The sequence below is a fragment of the Balaenoptera ricei genome, chromosome 2 (assembly GCF_028023285.1).
Source record: "Balaenoptera ricei isolate mBalRic1 chromosome 2, mBalRic1.hap2, whole genome shotgun sequence".
Lineage (NCBI taxonomy): Eukaryota > Metazoa > Chordata > Mammalia > Artiodactyla > Balaenopteridae > Balaenoptera > Balaenoptera ricei.
Window position 1 is genome coordinate 158,429,293 of NC_082640.1, and position 19,439 is coordinate 158,448,731.

The 19,439-nt window shown below is 45.1% G+C and overlaps 1 protein-coding gene across 4 annotated transcripts in view; it reads left to right on the forward strand.

The window, feature by feature from the left end:
- The window catches only part of RGS6 (regulator of G protein signaling 6), a 582,944-nt gene that overhangs the window by 467,589 nt on the left and 95,916 nt on the right, over window positions 1–19,439 (forward strand). For all 4 annotated transcript variants that reach the window (XM_059914558.1, XM_059914555.1, XM_059914557.1 and 1 more), the window contains exons 4-6: window positions 10,750–10,800; window positions 13,805–13,911; window positions 15,193–15,244. In XM_059914558.1, the coding sequence (XP_059770541.1) occupies window positions 10,750–10,800; window positions 13,805–13,911; window positions 15,193–15,244 (210 nt within the window). The remainder of the gene's footprint in view (window positions 1–10,749; window positions 10,801–13,804; window positions 13,912–15,192; window positions 15,245–19,439) is intronic.

Consider the following 19,439-nt stretch of genomic DNA (forward strand, 5'->3'; position numbering starts at 1 on the left):
ATTCTTTTTCTGATTCACGCTTGACTGTCAGCCCCTGGTGACAGGCTCAGTGCTTTGCACCTAAGTGACGCCAGAGCATGCTGTGACTTCTGCCCTTCTAGGACTCTTTTCCCTTTCACAGCGACTTGCTGTTCCAGTCTGCATATAAATGTTAGCTGTCACATGATGCCATTGGCGTGGTTGCTTTGGATGGCTTTGTTCTTGGCCCTACATCCAATGCTTTCCTCCTCAATCTTCTGTTTCTCACTGATCCTAAGCACCTCCTTCTCTGTGAACCTTCTCCCGACACTGGGTGGGCTGGAATGACATACTCTTTCTGTGGCCCAAAGCACCCCACAAACACTCCAGTCTAGCCCTGGCAGCCTGCCAGCGCCCTTTTTTGTTTAAGGACAGAGCTGTCTTAATCATCACTACAGATAAATGAATGAAAGTGGTCCAATCAGTAGTAATGGCAATAATAATAATGATGATGATAAAGCCAGCACATGCTGATCATTTGCTCTGCACTGAAGGACACAGGGCTGAACTTTTTACAGGAATTATCCCATGCCCACCCTCTCAGACTGTGCTTTTATCATATCTTAGAGAAACTGAAGCTTAGCAAGAGTAAGGCACATCCCCAAGGTCACAGAGCTGGTGGGAGGGGAAACCTGGATTCAGACACCGGCTGCTTGCCTCGTGGCCACTCCTGTGGGAGGTGCTAGGCTAAGGGCTTGGCTGTAGCTGGGATGGAGAAGGAGAGATGTTGGGGTTCATTGGGGTTCTTCTGACGTTTTGCCTCAGGAACTGGAAATTGAACTGGGAGTAGATCCCCTACTGATAGAGAAGGTCCCAGACCAATGTTTAAAAGGATGGGTTCATTCATCTCAGTGAAACAGAGAAGGTTGAGAGATCGAAGCTAGAGCCAGCTCTGAACTGTCTAGTCTAGGCCTGCAGCACAGGCCCAGGGAAGAGCCGGGAGAAAGGCTTGATTCCTACTTGAGGCTCTCTGCTCAGGAGATCAGTCCCAGGCCAGATTCCACTCTGGGTTGATAGAGGTGTGCATCACCTATAAGTAGAAAGGAACCAAAATAACCATTGAGCAGTGTGCCCAGTCGGTACCCAGGACTACGCTAAGTGCCCACCTCCATTTCCTTATTTAAATACTCATAACACAGTCTGAGGTAGATTCTGTGATCGACCCATTTTGCAAGTGGGTAAACTGGGGCTCAGGGTGGTTGAATAACTCGTCAAGGTGATGAACTAGCAAGTTGCAGTGCCGGGCGAGATTTGCACCCAGGTCTGTTTACAAAAGCCGAGTGTGTCCCACGAAGCCAGAGCTCCAGGGTACTGGAGCTGGCATTAGTGCAACGCCAATCAAGTCTTTGCCCAAGCACCTGTGTGTCCCAGACTCCGCTTGAAACCTGGCCTGCTCACACTGCCTGGTATGCACACCTTGCCCGTCCCAAGGTGGTGGCAGGTGTCCAGCACACTCTGCAGACTTAAGCCTTAAAGCACGCTGTGCAAGCGTGTCAGCGTTATTCCCTGACAGAGCGGTCAGACGGCTCAGATTCCAGGTAAAGTGACTGCAGCCTGCAAATCTGGGCGTCACAAAGGCTACCTCTCCTACTCCCCCTCAAGAAAGCCTTAACCCCTCAGGTTAATTTAAATACAAATGTTCACAAACCACATTTCAGGTTCAAATGTGCACAGATGAGATGACCACTGGACAACACTGGAAGGCAATAAAGCCCCTGACACCTTCCAGCCCTGGGTCCCTTCCAGCCCTCCTGGAAAGGCTCAGGACACCTGGCATTAGCTCACTTCTCCCCAGAAGCTGCAAATCTGCTTATTTGTTTTTCATTTCTGCCTTTGGATTGAGCGGGAGGCGGTCATGGGAGCAACCACCCTCCGGGAGCAGAGGCTACACCCACAGGGGCCGAGACTCGCCATCTCCCTGCCTGAGGCCCATCCGCGTAGCCATATCCCGCCTCCCCTTTAATAAGCTGATCGTTGAGCTAAATCCCGGGTGTGCTCTTCCTGGCCCTGGACGCTTTTGATTGACAAAACTAATCTCTCCTCCACCCTCACGTCTGCCACTGCCTGCATCCTCTTGCAAATCATGAACTCGGCTGCTGACAATTAGATAGAAGACGTGGGATTCGGACGCGGGAGGGTTATGAGGTTATGAATCAATCGTGGGAGCCCGAGTGAGATAACAAACCGGGGGAGCCCGTCCCAGACACCTCGCCACAACACTCAGAGCCTCCCAGTTGATTTATGAGTTGGTAATAACCTCGCCCAGTCTCCTGCCCCCTATTATTTTTTATAATGCGCAGGGAAGCGGGAAAGTGCCGTCTGAGCGGCGGAGGGGAGGGAGGCTGGCGGGAGAAAGTCCACCGGTGGGGGGGGTCCCGTCGGCCGGGCTGGCTGTCTTTCCTGCTGTGTGCGCTGTGAGTCACTGAGGGGCGCAGTTGCCACGTGCCCGCGGAGGCCGGCAAGCCGATGTGCCTGGCCTGGAAGACGACCCCAGGGAGGTGGCCCCGGCCGGCCCTGCTTTAGGACTGGATAAGGCAGTGATGCTTGAGTATCACCGGGTTCAAAATGATAGTCTTGTGTGTCTGGATTTAAGTGTTCCAAACTGTTCGAGTCAGACTGACACAAATGCCTCCAGTTTAGAAGGGAGAACCACAGGCTGGATCAAAGCCAGTCGCATCGCAGGCAGTTTGAACTCTGCAGCCTGGGGGCCAGTGAGACCAACAGCAGGGACAGACGAGAGGAGAAAGGGGCACCAGGTCTTTCTGCCTCGAGAAGAGAGTTGAAGACTTCACCTTTCCTTCTACTCGTCGTCCTCTTTAGGTGCCAGCCAGGGTTGAACGAGGAGGAGGCAGTTCAGATTGCTGCCAAATGGGTTTTGTTTTGTTTTGTTTTTTGAAGTATAGTTGATTTACAATACTGTGTTAATTTCAGGTATACAGCAAAGTGATTCAGATATATATATATATTCTTTTAAAATTCTTTTCCATTATAGTTTATTACAAGATATTGAATATAATTCCCTGTGCTATGCAGTGAATCCTTGTTGTTTATGTATTTGCCTTATATTTTTTAAAACATTCATTGGTTGAGACTTCTTTTTACAAGGAGGGGTGTGGTTTTTGAAAGAAAGTGTCAATGGATGGAAAACCCTGAACCTTTCCTCTAAAGCAGTAGCTGCAAAATGCCCAACCAAGGTTGGTGCTGGTCTGTGATGAAGTTTCCATGGGCCATAAAAAATTGAGAAAAAAATTTTAAATGTAATGAATATGTGCATATGAATGGATATGTATTATATGATGCCCATTTGAATATAACTATTGATCAATGAGTGTTTATGAAACCCCAGCTTCATGCCAGGTCTTTGCTTGGTGCCAGAGATAAAACAGTATAACAGAGGCCTGCTATTTTGGAACTATAGTGATGGGTTGAATTGTGTCACCCCAAAATTTATATGTTGTGGTCCTAACCTCTGATACCTCAGAATGTGACCTTATTTGGATACAAGGTTGTCGCATGTGTAATTAGTTAAGATAAACTAGTTTAGGGTGGGCTATAATCCACTATGCCCTTATAAAAAGGAGAAATTAGACACAGAGGCATACATACAGGGATAACGCCATGTGAAGATGAAGGCAGAGATCGGGGTAATGCTTCTACAAGACAAGGCACACCAAAGACTGCCAGCAAAGCGTCAGAAGTGAGGGGAGAGGCTGGAACAACTTCTCCCTCACAGCCCTCAGATGAACCAACTCTGCCCACACCTGGATCTTGGTCTTCCTGTCTCCAGAACTGTGAGACAATAAATTTCTGTGGTTTAAGCTGCTCAGTTTGTGGTACTTTGTTAGGCAGTCCCAGGAAACTAATACAGAGAGGGAAGCAGACACTGACCAAATCATCACGCTGTAGATGTCTAGTTCCAAACCAAGATAAGTGCTCCAAGAGAAAGCGCTCACTTCCTGGAAAATGTCCTCCAGAGGAGCAAAGCCACAAAAGCTGCCAGGCGGGAGTCCCACCCCCTCCACGAGGCCCTGTCAGCCTCCTAAAAGTTTGCCTGCTGCAACTTCCCTCCTTTGTTTCTCCTTCTGTCCAACAAGCTGTCCATCAGCAGATCCCTTCCTAAAAGCATCAGAAGACATTTGAGATTCTCTAAGGCCTAAAATGAAAAAGCAGGCAAATAACAAGAAGTTCAAGTTGCTGCTGCTTCTCTGAGCCATGCCGATGACTTGGTGAGACACTTGGCTCCAAAATGAATGTAAAACACAGACTCTCTCCGTAGCTCATGTGTGTTTTGCTTATTACGTTCCAGGAGCTGTGCTGGCATTGCACATACAGCATCTCCTTTAACCCCAGAGCCTAAGCAGCAGGTCCTTTTATTATTGTCCTCATTTTCATATGAGGAAATGAGGGCACAGAGCGGGTAGGTTACCTAATAATAAACAGGCCATTTCAGCAAAACCATGGGCCAGGCTTTTGTAGAGAGTCTTGTATACATGACCTTGTTTTATCCTGGAAGTAGGTAGGATTTCCCCCAGTTGACCCATGAAAATGGAGATTGGGGTGGGTGGTAATTAAGGGACCTGCCCAGGATCACACAATTTGGAAATGACATACCATGAGTTGAACTCCTATCTGCCTGACTTTATAAACAATGTGCTTTATTGCTTCATATGCTTGGGAAGCAAGTGTATATCTGCTAAATTTGTCACCATTTTCCGTGGAAAAACTCAAGCCCATTGCCAAACAATACCTCTCAAAAAATGCCACTAGACTTTTTATCACGCTAGTTCTTCCACCTGTATTTCCTTCTGTCTACTGCCAGCTGTTCGTTGTGTCTGCCCCGCCCAAACCCAGTTGAACATTTGCTCACAAGCTTTCTTTGTAGTGCATTTTTTATTGTTTTTTTTAACAAAGTCATAAAAGAATGGTCTAAATTTGTAAAAACTTCCCTACTTAGGGTGTCGTTCAATTCATCTGCAAAATGGAGATAATAATCTATTTACACCATATAATTATTATAGTAGAATCATTCCAAGCCTGGAATATAGAAAGTGCTCAATAAATTATTAGCTCAATAGCTAACAGTAATAATTATTATTATCACTAAATTAGTGTCTGTACTTCAGGAAAGAAGTAGAGTACAGAAGATAACTTTTCCAATTATTCTTCTATGTACTACCTGGAAAGTTATTCAGAGATAAGGGGGGCAGAATGGTGTAGTGGAAATAATATTTCACATGAGATTGCCTGGATTCCAACCTTGGCTCTATTAGGTACTAGCATGTGACCTGGGGCCTCTCTGGGCCTCTTTAAAACAAGTAGAAGAGTTATTATATTTTACATAGTTGTTGTCAAGATGATGTGTGACAACAGGGTTAAGTGTCCAGCTCTGGCCTAGTGCACAGTGGGCACTGGGGAATGCCATCCTTCTTGGCGGGCTTTGGCCTGCATATGGCACCTGCATGCGTGGTGAGGTGGCACAAAGCTGCCCTCTCTGCTCACAGGTGCAGGAGAGACCTTGGCAGATACGTGAAAATCCAATGGAGGATGGAGTCATAACCTTGCCTAAGGAGTACCGTGAGCTCACTCACGGCAGGAACCGTCTTATCCTTGGTTGAGCTCCAGAAAAATAGTTTACTCAAATGGAAGTGTCTTTCTCCAGTGGGGAGGACTGATGAGTAAGTTATCAATTGCTTCAGTTACCAGAACCATGAAATATAAGCTACCAAGCTGCAGGTAACTTGAAATTTGCAGGTGACTGGAAGCCGTCTTTTGTCAAGTTTGCATAATCTAATTTGGGCTCAGATTGATACAAAACTTGGGGGGAAATGAAGGAAGTGTTTCATAGTAGGATCTGCTTGGGTTTTGACTTATTTCAAAAGAAGATCCAGGTATCCCTCATTCTTTAGGGGAGCTTAAAACGCCAGAAGCCAAGCCCAGAATAGAACACTTTTATAGTAAGGGTCTCCCCCAAGCCAGAAAGAGAACTTTCTAAAATCTCGCAAGATCTTACCAGCTTACTCAAATCCAGTTTATATTGATCTAGAGTTAATACAACTTGGGAAGAGGTCACTGAGTCTCACTCTACCCAAGTAAACAAGTAAGCAAACCCCAGGGAGGGGTGCTGGGGGTCACCCTTTGTCCAGGACTGTGGTGAGCAGCCCTATTAGAGTCTACAGAAGGCCACTCCAAGGCTCAGAGCCAGCCAGATGGCCAGACAGTGACCAATTTGAGGCCCATGACCAAGTCACCTGCTCTGTGCTCCTCAGGAGGGAACGCAGCTTTGCGAGTCCTGCCTTCATTCCTCTGCCCTTTCCCCAGAGAGCAGCGAGAGCACAGGGCCTGGGGGCAGCAGGAGGCTGTGCTCCATACCCTCTCTACTTGGGTCCGTAGCCCTGACTCTCCACGTTCTCACCACTTTAGGCTCAGAGGCCAATTCTTCCCTCTCTGCTCCTTAACAAAAAAGGATTTTTCTCAGTGCAAAAGTAATATATGAATGTTCTATGAACTCCAAATAATAAGGAAATGTAAAGAACAGAAATTTCCCATAATTTGACCCTCACCTCTCCCCAAGATAACCTAAATTTAACAGTTTAAATATACTTCCAGGGCTTCCCTGGTGGCGCAGTGGTTAAGAATCCGCCTGCCAACGCAGGGGACACGGGTTCGAGCCCTGGTCCGGGAAGAGCCCACATGCCGCAGAGCAAATAAGCGCGTGCGCCACAATTACTGAGCCTGCGCTCTAGGACCCATGAGCCACAACTACTGAAGCCCGTGCACCTAGAGCCCGTGCACCGCAACAAGAGAAGCCACCACAATGAGAAGCCTGCACACCGCAACAAAGAGTAGCCCCCACTCACCACAACTAGAGAAAGCCCACACACAGCAACAAAGACCCAGTGCAGCCAAAAATAAATAAATTAAATAAATAAATAAATATACTTCCAGAACTTTTCTCCTGCACATCTGTATATATCTATACATAAGTAAGTAATAGAATACAAATATAAATATATATTTTCTATTGTAAAAATGTCATTTTACGATCTACACTGTTCTCAATATGCTTTTTCATTTAATACGGTAGGTGTTCAATAAATATTTGTTGTATGGATGAGCCATAATTTATGTATTGAATCCCCAAGTTGTGTCCAAATGCCCTGCCAATAAACATAATTATATACATATATAAGACATAATTGAAATACGGGCTTACAACACATATAGAAACATAAAGCATACCTGCATATAATAAATATATATTGAAATATACCAACAATCCACGCAGGTTGTGAAGAAGTGTTTCAGGTGCCCTCTGGTGTATTTCATGGATATCCCTAGTATAAATGTTGATAAATTAGCCTCAAAAAGAAAACTTTCAGCCAAATGTTTTGGGATCTTTGGGAATAAAGAGCAGCTATTGTGCACTTGTTCTTAATGTTTTTATATTGGCTTTAAGTCCTTGGCAGGCAGGGCAGCTTGGGAAAGATAAGAACCAGAATCCAATAGTAGTAACAAAAGGCAACAATCAATTTTAGATAGAACAGAAAAAAAAGTCTGCTGCAAATTCTTATTAGAATAAGAAGGAAAGAATGATTGGGAGAAGGAGGAAAGAAGGAAGAAAGGAAAGAGAAAAGAGAAGAATAAAAATGTTTTCTCCTGATGGTTATTTGGACTCTTCTTGCCTGGTTATACAGTGTAATAATTGTAGGTCTTATAAAGGACATACTATTATGACAGATTTCCCTTCCTTACTTGTTCCTGAGGCTGAACCTGCAACGGTTTACTGCCTGCTCACAAGGCTGAGGCTGGCCCTTCCTGGATTAGTCCAACCAAGCCTAAAATACCCCACGCCCAAGAGAATGAGATTGTCCACAGCCCCAGACATCGTTGTGCGTGCTTAGGTCCCCAGGCAGTGCCCACGCGTGTCAGGGATGGCAGTGGCGTGTGTGTGCTACAGACTGAAGGCAGTGACCTGGGCGGCCAAGGGCAGCAGCCCAACCCCACTAGGGCCTGAGGACGGTCACACGAGTCCCCAGATGAGACAGTGACTGTCATGGTGCCTACACCAGCGACAGGAAACCCAGGTCTGTGGTTCCCGCAGTGCTAGGGGAGAAGGGCCAGGGGCTTTTGTGACTTTCACTTCTTTACCAAAAAAATGCTTACATGTGATCCTTCAGCTCTGTGAATGCAAACCGGAGCCTGGGGGACTGGGAAGAACAATGAGGCCGGACATGAGTGCAGAAAGCCAAAGGGGGTAGAAACCCAGACAATGGTACCGAAGGCTGGGGTGGGGTGGAGGGGGGAGCGGATATGATAGCAAGGAAGGAGTTTCAATGTGAACGAATACTAATTAGTGACATGGATATTAATGATGACAGTAATTAACAGGGGAAAGGAAGGGCTGTCATTGTCCCAGGGTGAGTAATCAATCTTGGCAGGTGATAAATAATGGTTCAGCAAGCTCAGCAGAAAGATAATCCTCTTGCCCGGGGAAGAGCTGTTGCTGATGCTGGAAACCTCTCCGTTTCTAGGCAACCCACAAAAAAAAGGACTGTTTTTCTTTTGAGGGAAAAACGGGTTAGAGTCTCTCCCCCCAGCCCCCAACTTGGGATTACAGTTTGTATTTGATTTCTGCTTTGTTCTTCATTTCCTAGGACAAATGTTGAACTTGTATAATTTGGAGGAAGTGGACACACACACACACACACACACACACACACACACACACGAGACATACTCTCCCTTTCTCTCTAAGAATGTGAATGAAAAGGAGTGTTTTTGATCCAAAGTTTAGTTCATAGATGCCATCTGGGAGCAAGAGTGGGGAAATGCTTAGAAGTCTTGCTTTTGAGGTTGAAATACAGGGAACTTGCAGGGCCATGTCAGTGGAGGCTAGTTCTGGGATGGGGGGACAGCACAGAAAGGGCAGGACAGTCTACTGTGCAGGGTTCATTCACCTTCCAGAGAGCCAGAGAGAAACAAAATGTCTAGGCACTCAGGCCTGTACTGGTCTCACTTCTGAACCCCAGTCAAATTTCTGAGCAATTTTAATTCTGGAAAAAGGGCAATATTCGTTCAACCCCTCTGCTGGGTTTTCCAGTGTTTTAGCTGGGAGTCCATGCCACGAGAGCTTCTGGCAGGCCCTCTCCCTCACACCATGCCTCAGACCCATGACAAGACTCGGATATCTAGAAATGCTGCCCTTTTCAGGCTGTTTTCCATCAAACATTTCATCCTGAGGTGACAAAGCCACCTTCGAAGATCTGAACTGGTTTAAAGTGAGATTTTGGGGTGACAAAGGTAGATTGCACAGAAGTTCAGAACCTCCCAGAAAATTGGACTCCTCTACCCACACATGAACTGCACTGGCCTAAGAACACTGGTTCCAGGTGCCGCATTTAAAGGGAGGCAAACAAAGGCAAATATATTCTGAGAACTGGGACCAAAATGAGGAGGGACCCCAGATCATGTCATGAGAAGAAACAGCTGAGGAATCCAGGCGTGTTTCACCTGGAGGGGAGGAAACTCAAGGAGAACATTGATAATACATTGGACGGACTGTCCAAATAGTTCAAGGATTGTCTCACAGAGTGAGAGGTCTGAGTTCGTTTTTCTGTCATCAGAGGGCAAAACTAAGACCAAAGAGAGGAATTCAGAGAAGGGCAAATTTCTGTTGAGAGAAATCGAAGATGATTTAACTGGGACAGGTTGGCCATCAGGAAATTTGTGAGTTTCCAGGCACTAGGGTTTTTCTAAATGGAAATTACAGCACCTCTTGTCCAGGGTGTTGTGGATGGGGCTTGTGTATTGGCTAGGGTTGGAGTAGATAAGCTTTAAAAGTCCCCTCTGATTCTTAAGATTTTATGTTAATTAAGGCATTACTAGATGCCAAAACAGATAACCCTCAAATATCTGGGGCTCAACACGACCAAGTTTGTTTTTCAATCAGGTCACCCCAAATGGGCCTCAATTTTCATGTCTGTTCAGGATGCCAGGCTCCTTCCACACATGGCTCTGCCCTCCCCTAGGCCCCTGGAGTTCTCTCCATTCAGCCAGCAGATGGGGATGAACGGTGTGGAGGGTCACACAGGAGTTGTATGGTCTGAGTCTGGAAATCGCTTATGGCATTTCCACCCACATTCCATTGTCAGAACTCAGTGCACACCCAACCGCAGGAGAGTCTAGAAATGTAATCTAGCTGTGGCCCAGGGGGTAGAGGACAGAGGTTTTGGTGAACACAGAGAAGTTTCTCCCACAGACACAGGGGCTGATTCATTCTGGATGAGCCCAGGCCAGAAGAAATTAGAGATTTTTTTCAGGAACCTGTGAGGTCATCTGTGTTGGGCAGGCCTTGTCAGTTGAGGATAGTGAGCTAAAAGGAGTCTCCTCCCTCAGGAACTGGTCTGGGGCCAGGCGTGATAAGACTTCCTCTAGCCTGTCATCAAAATATGTATTCTCAGGAAGGCCCCTCCAGAAGCGCCCTAGAGAAATGTGGATACAAGACCATCCTGAGTCATCAGAAGTGGATTTTGGGGGGAAAAGAATGGAACTGTGACTACAGAAGCATACTAATGGATGGAAAGGGTTGGTTAGGATGGAAAAGTGTCCATATTACCTAGCTCTCCAGGTGTGTGCTAATTGGAATTAGGAGTCTCTTGGGTAACCGTGTTTCTTCTGGCACAGAGTTAAACATCCATGAGGTTTTCAGTTGACATTGCTTTATCCTTGCAGGTACTGACATTGTGCAGTGGCTTATGAAGAACCTCTCCATTGAGGACCCAGGTACCTGACCCTTGACCCTGACTTTACCCCCATGATATTAGTGAACAACCCATAACCAAATTCCAAACCAGATTCTCCTGTCCTCCTGAGAACTGGGCTTATACACGTGAATTCCAAGATGTAGAATCATTCTATTTACAAATAGCATTAATTTATTTTCTCCACTGAATTCCTATCTTTAAATTTAAATCACCCTTGGAGGAAATGAGCAACTATTCAGAATGCCAAAGAGCCCAATACAATAACATGGGAAATGAGATGGACTCTGGTTAGCCCAGCAATTAAAGATAAGTTGTAGCACTGTCACGGAACAGCCTTCTAGAGCCAGCTCTTAAAATTAGATTGCCTGATCCACAATTAAGAGGTTTAATTATTTGCTAAGACTCCTTCTGTTCTCTGCTTCTGCAAGAAGTGAAGGAATGATTTTTTTTTTCAACTTTAATTGTGCAATGCAATTACCTCACCAGGAAAACAACAGCAAACCCTGACCAGTAAAACAGTTTCCAAATCTGTCCTCCCACCAGCAAATAAGCAGTAAAATTTATTTGCATAGCAAAATTAGAAAATGCAGGGTTCCAGAATAAAATGAAAATTCTAGATAAGAAAACTTTTCTGAATTTATTATATACTTCGCATCTTAACTAAGTATTCTTGCTGCCTGAAGGTCATATTTACAAACATCCACTAATGCATTCTGATGTTCTTGCGGATTAGACCTATTTGCCTCAAACTGAATGCCCTTCAATTGCTATGCTTTTTAAAGATTTTTTTCAAGTGCCCATTCTAGGTGTCTGACCTTCAGCTGTGATTCCTTGCTGGGGTCAGTATGTCAGCTCGGGCATTCCTATATTTTAATCTGATGCTCCTAATAGACTATTGACTGTGAAACAATACAACTTACATAGAGTTCAATTAAACATAGGCGCCAGAAATCTGAGTGCCAGAAAAGCAGGTCATGAACGGAACACTAGCCTTTTTCCTCATCATGATTAATGGCCACTCTCATGAGTAGTGAAAATTCTTAATTCTAGTCAAGTTCTTAATCCTCAGGGGGAAATTATAAATGCTAATCCTTTTAAGGAAAAAACCCAAATCAACTACCCTACGTGTTTGCCTTACACAGCCTGGACTTCTAATTGTCCACTTGTGAAAACTGGACTGAATAACTCTCCACCAGTTCATTTACATGTATGTAGAGTCACCCTTCTTCGTGGTGGTCTCCTCTTCCAAGAGCACTGTTTTCTTTGCCCTTCTAAAACAGTCATCCTATTTCTGACAAGTATTTTATCCTTATCATCAGTGGTGGTAGTAGCAGCAGTAATGGTATATTCAGAGAACCCTGAACCCCCTAGTGGTAGGACAGACTTCAGGAATCCTCTGGTCCCGGTACGAGAAGCTTCTGTGAAAGATCCTGAATGATAAGAGTCTTATCTATGACGGTCTATTATACTTTGATGCCCTTGGGAGGACATGAAGGTGTTGGGACCTGTCTGGGCTTCTGAGAAGTAGATGAGCAGCAGAAGTTAAGAACAATTCACCAGCAGAAATGAGGCAAACAAAAGCCCTGGGAAGGCGGGTATCCAACATCTGCCCTCCCTCTCTTCTTCCTTCCCATCTGCCACGTCTCCAAGCGAAAGCCTTTTGAAGAATGAAGTGAGACTTCTAGCTCCTAGATTCGTGACATGAAAGTCCCCTTCTCACTGGATTTTACTCTTCCTTCCCTGGAGAAGGAGAAGTTGCAGGTGATGAAACTTCCCTTTTCTGCTGGACCCATGGTTCTTGAAGCATATAGACTTCAAAAGCCAGCTGGTCACCACTAAGCAAGTAAAATACATCTCCACTCATTCTGATTCTCCCAGTTACAAGTGTATGCTCCTTCCAAAGGAGAATAGCAGGTTCTAAATATGCAAAACGGCTGGATTATATACAACCTCTTGAAAGTTGTAGCATTGTCACGGAACAGCCTTCTAGAGCCAGCTCTTAAAATTACATTGCCTGATCCACACCTGAGGTTTAATTATTTGCTAAGGCTCTTGAAGAGTTTGCAAATAAAACCAATACAAGTCACTTTAAAAAATTCAGAGCTTATGAAATTAGTAATTCCTAGAGACTCCCTGAGTGTGTCAAATAATTTCTACAGCCAAAAACTAGTTTTTATCAGTTAGAGTACTTTTATATTTGTGAAAGATTATCATGTATGATAGAACCATTTAGATTTCTTTTTTCTTAGCTCTGCTCAAAGTAAATATAAATTTGTAACCATTTATGTGAATCTATTTATGGCTGGTGCTAAAGTAACGAAACAACAGGTAGATTGTGGCAAAAATATAAGTATTTCTATTAGGTTGGCCTCCCTAGGCTACTGCCCACTGCATTGCCTGCCCTTCCTCCAGTTCTCTAAGATACTGAGCTTTCCCTCTATGTCCATAAAAGAAGGGTAACGCCCTCCTCATCGCTGGTGGGACTGTCATGTCCGGAAATGCAATGTGAGTCCGAAGACTCTATGGGTTGCATGCTCATTGCTGGTGGTGATTTAAAAAAAAAAAAAAAAGGATGAAACTAAAAATATGAATCAGGGCTGCCAGCACTTACTGAGCACTTACCCTGCACCAGACACTGCTAAGCACCTTATGTGAAGCATCTCACTTAATTAAACACAGGCTTATCCACACCAAAACCCATGGTCTTAACTGGGAAGCTGGACTTTCTTCTGGAAGCTTTAGGGACGTTAACAATGTCAGACTCTCAGAGCTAGGATCCAGGGGATCCAGACACATGTGGCCCTCCCTAACCATTGACATCTCCCCCCCCCCACCCAGTGCAGCCCTATCAGAAGGTATCAACCAATCAATCAGCCAATCATGCAGTGATCTGGGGGTGATGATAGTTGACTTCCGGTTGCCTTTCTGCTCCCCCCACCCTGCCCCACTTACATTTCAGCTAAGTAGCCCTGCATTCTAACAGCTTCCTAATTACTTCTCTCTCTTCTGCCCTGTCCCTGCAGTTGAAGCAATACACTTGGGAAGCCTCGTAGCTGCCCAGGGCTACGTCTTTCCGATCTCGGACCATGTTCTCACCATGAAGGATGATGGCACCTTTTATCGTTTCCAGGTAGGAATGCAGCTTGTCCTCCTGAAGAACCTTTTCTTCTCATCATCATCTGATCTCAGATTAGAACTACCTAAAAAACTGACAGTATTTAAGGGAGCAACCCTTACCTCCCACCAGCACTGGGACAACCAAACGAACTTTTGTCTGGGCCATTTGTTGCCCTACTGGCATAGTAGTAAAAATCCCTCATGGAGAACCTACTATTCACTGTGTGCTTTACACATTATCTCCTCATTTATTCTGAAGAACAAACTTTGGGGGGATTAATGTCTCCCATTTTACAGTTGGTAAAACTGAGGTACTTGGAGAATTAACAGGGCATTGAGTAAATCCAGGAGACAGCCTTGATTTGAAACTAGGTCAGCCTGATAGCAAAGTCCTTGATGTTTCTACTATATCATGCTGCCTTCCTGGTGTGAAGTTTCTATTCACTACCTATTAACACTTCCCAACCATTCCCACTCCTCAGATCCTGTCCCACAATGAATTGGAGCAGAGGATAAGGGGTTGTGTCAAGATCTAACCAAAGGGTTTAGGAGTGGAGTTCTTCAGACAGGGTCGAAGGATGTCTAAGTCTGCTCAGCTGACATAACAAAATGCCACAGACTGGGTGGCTTAAACAGCAGAAATGTATTTCTCATGGTTCTGGCAGCTGGAAGTCTAAGATTTTCAAGTAGGGTTCAGTTTGTGAGGAGAACTTTCATCCTGGCTTTCAGATGGTTGATTCTCACTGTGTCCTCACAGGGTGGAGAGAGAGAGAGAGGTTGTTAGCTCTCTGGTGTTTCCTCTTATAGGGACACTAATCCTATCTGATCAGGGCCCCACCCTTATGATCTCATTTAACCTTAATTACTTCCTTACTTCACATACAGTCACACTGGGGGTTAAGTCTTCATCATAGAAATTTAGGAGGACACCATTCAGTCCATAGCAAAGGGACAAAGGAACTTGGGGCTTGTGTCCCAGCAAACAGTGCTTGTCTGACTTCTGTATTAGACTTCTATTACCTTGGGATAAGAAGTTTTTGCCCTGTAAACTGTTTCTCATTTTTGCATTTATTTGGCTTACCTCAGGTTTCATTTCTCAACACCTAGATTAAAATGTTGACTGGCCTCCGCTGCATTAAGAATAGGAGAGAGTTAGGGTGTGGCGTCAGCATGTGGACAGAGCCTGTCATAGGGAGGGGTCCTCACTGGGTGCAGGGGAGGGATGCCCCTGGGCCCCAGGCAGGGGAGGGCAAGTGCTAGCGTTCTGAGTCCTGACACCTGTGCTCTTTTGCAGGCCCCGTACTTCTGGCCTTCAAACTGCTGGGAGCCTGAAAACACTGACTATGGTAAGCACTGAAGCCACGGCCCACACTTAGAGTTACTCCTGGGAATGCAGAAGGCAAATCCTTGCTGTCTAGGCAACCATGGTGCATGAGGAGGAGGGTCTTTGCCCTGCTTAACCCTTTCTCATATTGTTGACATGTACTAAGGTTCCTGTTCCATGTAATGATGAAAGACAGTGCATGCTGAAAGGTGCAGCCATTGGAAGGGAATAGGGGAAGGGAAGAAAAGTTCTATCAAGTGTGGCTAATGCTCATTCTGTGGGGCCATGGAGAACTGGGCTGGTGGCTATTGACCACTCCTTCCTGGGACAGGGTTTCAGGGAGGGCTGGATCAAGGTGCCACCTCCCCCTGTCCATTTCCTTTCTCACAGACTTGTTAAGACTTTTTAGTAATTCATTGGTGTTTTTGATAGTCGGTCGTTAGAGGGAAAGTGTAACAGACCGTGGAAGGGGTATACAAAAGTTACCCTACCTAAGAAAAAAAGAGTGGGTGAAGCTGGGAGCTGGGTAAGCAGGGAATTACCTCTGTCCAGGCAGGGATCTATTAGACTCTTGCCATATCCTCTCCGTGAAGACTGTTTAACACGTCTACGTGTCAGTCTTCTAAAGTTACATTATCCCTATACTTCAGATAAAGCTAAGGTCCAGAGAGGCCCCATCCTCATACCTCTCACACTGTATTCTACTTGTCTGGATGCCTGGTCAATTGTAAGCTCCATGAGGGCAGGCTGGTCCACCTCATTCATTCTCTTATCATCCAGTGCACAGTGCATGCCTGAGGCATAGTTGGCACTCAGTAAATATTTGCTGAGGGTTCTGGTTCTTTATTAAAGGTGATTAACAGACACTCAGTAGAGACAGCAGAATTTGAACTCAGGTGCTCGTTTCATTCTGTCCCTCTGCACAGTGCCCTCATCACCGACTCAGCTGCTGGGGCAGCCCACAGCAGCTCTCCTTGGGACTGGTGCGCGTGATGAGACCTGCACCTTCTCCGTGGGTTCTTTGCAGGATGCTTTTCACAGGAAAGCAGAGCCAGCTGCAGCTGGGTGGTATTCTGGAGAGCCTGTCCCTGAGACCTTGTGATAAGCTATTCCCTCTGGATTATACTTCTGAGGGATGGGAAACCAGCAATTGGGAACAGTCCTGAGGATAGAATTCTGGCAAGTCATTGCCCTACAAGGCTACAGTTGTTCTGTTTTCAAGTCTGGATCACAGCCCTGATGCAGAGGACAGGTCCCTGTGACTGTCTCATCAGCTGTGTGCAGGCACCACTGCGGGTCCCTCTGGAACTGTGCTGTGCCTTAAATGATGTGATAAGTGGGTCCAGCCAGGTTTCTGGCTCAGAATGGGAGCAGCACTTGGCTGCTCATAAAATAAGTGCTTCTGGGGCTGAAATACTGCTGACAAAAGCCCAACTTGGAATTTGAATAATTGTAGCTCAGTTCCATGCAGCAGCCGTGTGCCCTTGTGAATGTGAAAACCAGTATTTTTCCAGGCAATGGAGAGCGTGGGAGGATAGTGGGACCAGAAAACTGAGGCCAAGTAAAACTCAAATATTTACCTGAATATAAACCCACAACCATCAGCCGTCTTACCCTGCATACAGCAGGGCACTATTTCCCTTTCTGTACAGATTTTTGTAATTTTAGTTGTGCAGCAGGAACAGGGATGAAAATAACAATTAATGTCAGGCTCTCCCTAAAGCAAAATTATTTTGAATTCCTGTACCTCCATTTTGGCAAATCGGATGGAGAACTTAGAGTGCAGGATGCAAATTACTCATCGCCATTTCCAGTTTAGCCAGAAAATCAGTATTTACCAAGAGAGATGTCAACACAGTGGGCCCATTGTTGACTGGCTCCACTAGCTGTGTGATCTTGGCAAGTTACTTAACCTCTCTGTGCCTTGGAAATCTCATATTAAAACCAGAATAATAATGGTACTTGTCTCTCAGTGTTGTTTTGTTAACTAGAAATGGGTATAAGTTTCGGTGTATGGCATGTAGTAAGGAGTCAATAAAAACCATGGTGGTGGTTGGTATTATTACCTCCAGGGTGATGTTCGATCTTACTTGTTCTGTGGTAGCCCTCTTGCCAGAAAGGATGTGACACCAAAGCTAAGAATTCAGAATAGGCATGGCTTGGATTGATGAAGAACCAGGAAACTTTCATTCATTCAGCAAACATGTACTGGTCACCCACTCTGTGTCAGTTGCTCTGTCACAGATTTGAGTGAGTTATAGGCTTACCCTCCAAGCATCCCGGGCTGGGAGAGGCAGCATGATGGGGGCAAGAAGAGGATGGAGAGGAGTCTGATCTGAGTACTCAAAGATTTTATGTTGATGAAGAATGATTACGAAGGTTGAATAATTTGGAATGGGCAAGTTTATAAGAAGGTCTTCGTAGTCAAGGAGAGATGCTTAGAGTAGATTCAGCAGCTTTAGAGAGCCACTGTGGGTCCCCAACAATGGGGAATAACCTACAAAATTCCCTCATCTATGAAATGAGGCTAATAACAGAACTCACCTCATAGGTTATTATGAGGATAAATAAGTGGACATTTGGAAAGTCCCTAGAACACTGCCTGACGTTCAATAAGCTCCATACATGTAGTAGCTGCTCTGCTATTGTGGTGATTTCCCCAGACCTAAAATACCGCTTGGCACATAAGAGGCACTCAGATTTTTAAATGGGTGAATGAATGAATCAATGAATGAGTAAATGGGGCAGTGAATGTCATAGTGGAGACGTTCCTCTGAACTAGACCTCAATTCTAGTTCCACCACTACCACTAACTAGTCCATGGCTAAATCACTTCACTTCTCTGAGCCTTTAATTTTTCCATCTGTTAATGAGGTGTCTGTACTTGATGGTCACCAAGGTTACTTCCAATGCTAAAATTCCATTGTTCTAAGAAGTAGTTAGAGGGTATGAGGGCAACAGAGAAATAAGTGATTTATATGTTCCCTAGTTTAGGAGATTGAGGTTAATTATGATGTCACTAGTAAAGACAGAAAGCTTGGAAAGGGAGTGAGTTTTTTAAGGACATTGAAATAGGATAAGTTCAATACTCTTTAAATGTTTAATTGCACATGTAGCACATGAATCTATTGACTTTATAGAATTTTTAATTGTGTTCTGTTTTTGTGATGGTAGGATGCTGGTGAGTTTGAGGTGGCAATGAGATGCCAGCGTGAGGGCAAGAAGACAAAGAGTTTTCAATGAGAAATTACACATCCAAGAAAAACCAACATCTGAGCTTAAAGCAAGTCCCCTGGATGCCCTGTTCGAGGACTTGGCTTTGTTGCCAGTGGTCACTTGATTAGTTAGGTGTCAGAGGGAGCACTGTTGAGGCACCAAGGAAGTGCAGACAGACAAGCCCCAGGGAAGGTCTGTGCCAAGAGGAAGGTCCCCTCAATAGCTACTTGCTGCCTTCCCAGTTATGGTGAACCAACTGCCCAATGTGTGACATTAGCTGCACAGGAAGGGGGCCGCCAGCATTCGATCATGTAGCTCGTGGTCATCAGTAGAGGTACCAGCTTTGCCTTCCGCGCATGGTACTTTTCTTCTCAACTTAGCTGGCCCATTTTGACCCAGATGGGTTGGAAATTTCTTGAGATGATTCTGCTTAAATAGAAACCCAATCTGGGTTACACTTTCCTGAGTTTCACATTTGGCCAATACAAAATACTGCCTGAGGCAACGTTGTCAAAGCAACTGCCACCCGCGCTGACCTACACCTCTCCTGGGTCATTGAGACCAGGTCTGCTGGGGCTGGTGACATGCCAGGCTTCCTGCTGCAGGTTGCCCCAATTCCACAGGCTGCCTAGTTGGTGACAAAGGAGGTACCTTGTAATAGAGAAGATACCCCTTTATCTGACACAGTGCAGAGCTGTAGATGTTTGGTTCATTGGAAAAGTTGGTGAGTTGGTATGAAAAAGTGATACATACATACCTTAATGACCTCAAATTAATGTAAAATATACAAAGAAACATTCATTCAACAGCCTTTTGAGGTAGAATGAAAGATTCGCTTTGATTATCGTTCCCCATAATTTGAGTTTCTTTCTTAAATAAACCACACTTAAACCATCCAGTTTTGACATCTTTAAAGTGCATCAAGAATTTTGAAAATACATTTAAAGCAACTGTATGTTGGCCCCGCTCAGATTTCTACTATTTTTTCACGTTTTTTTCAG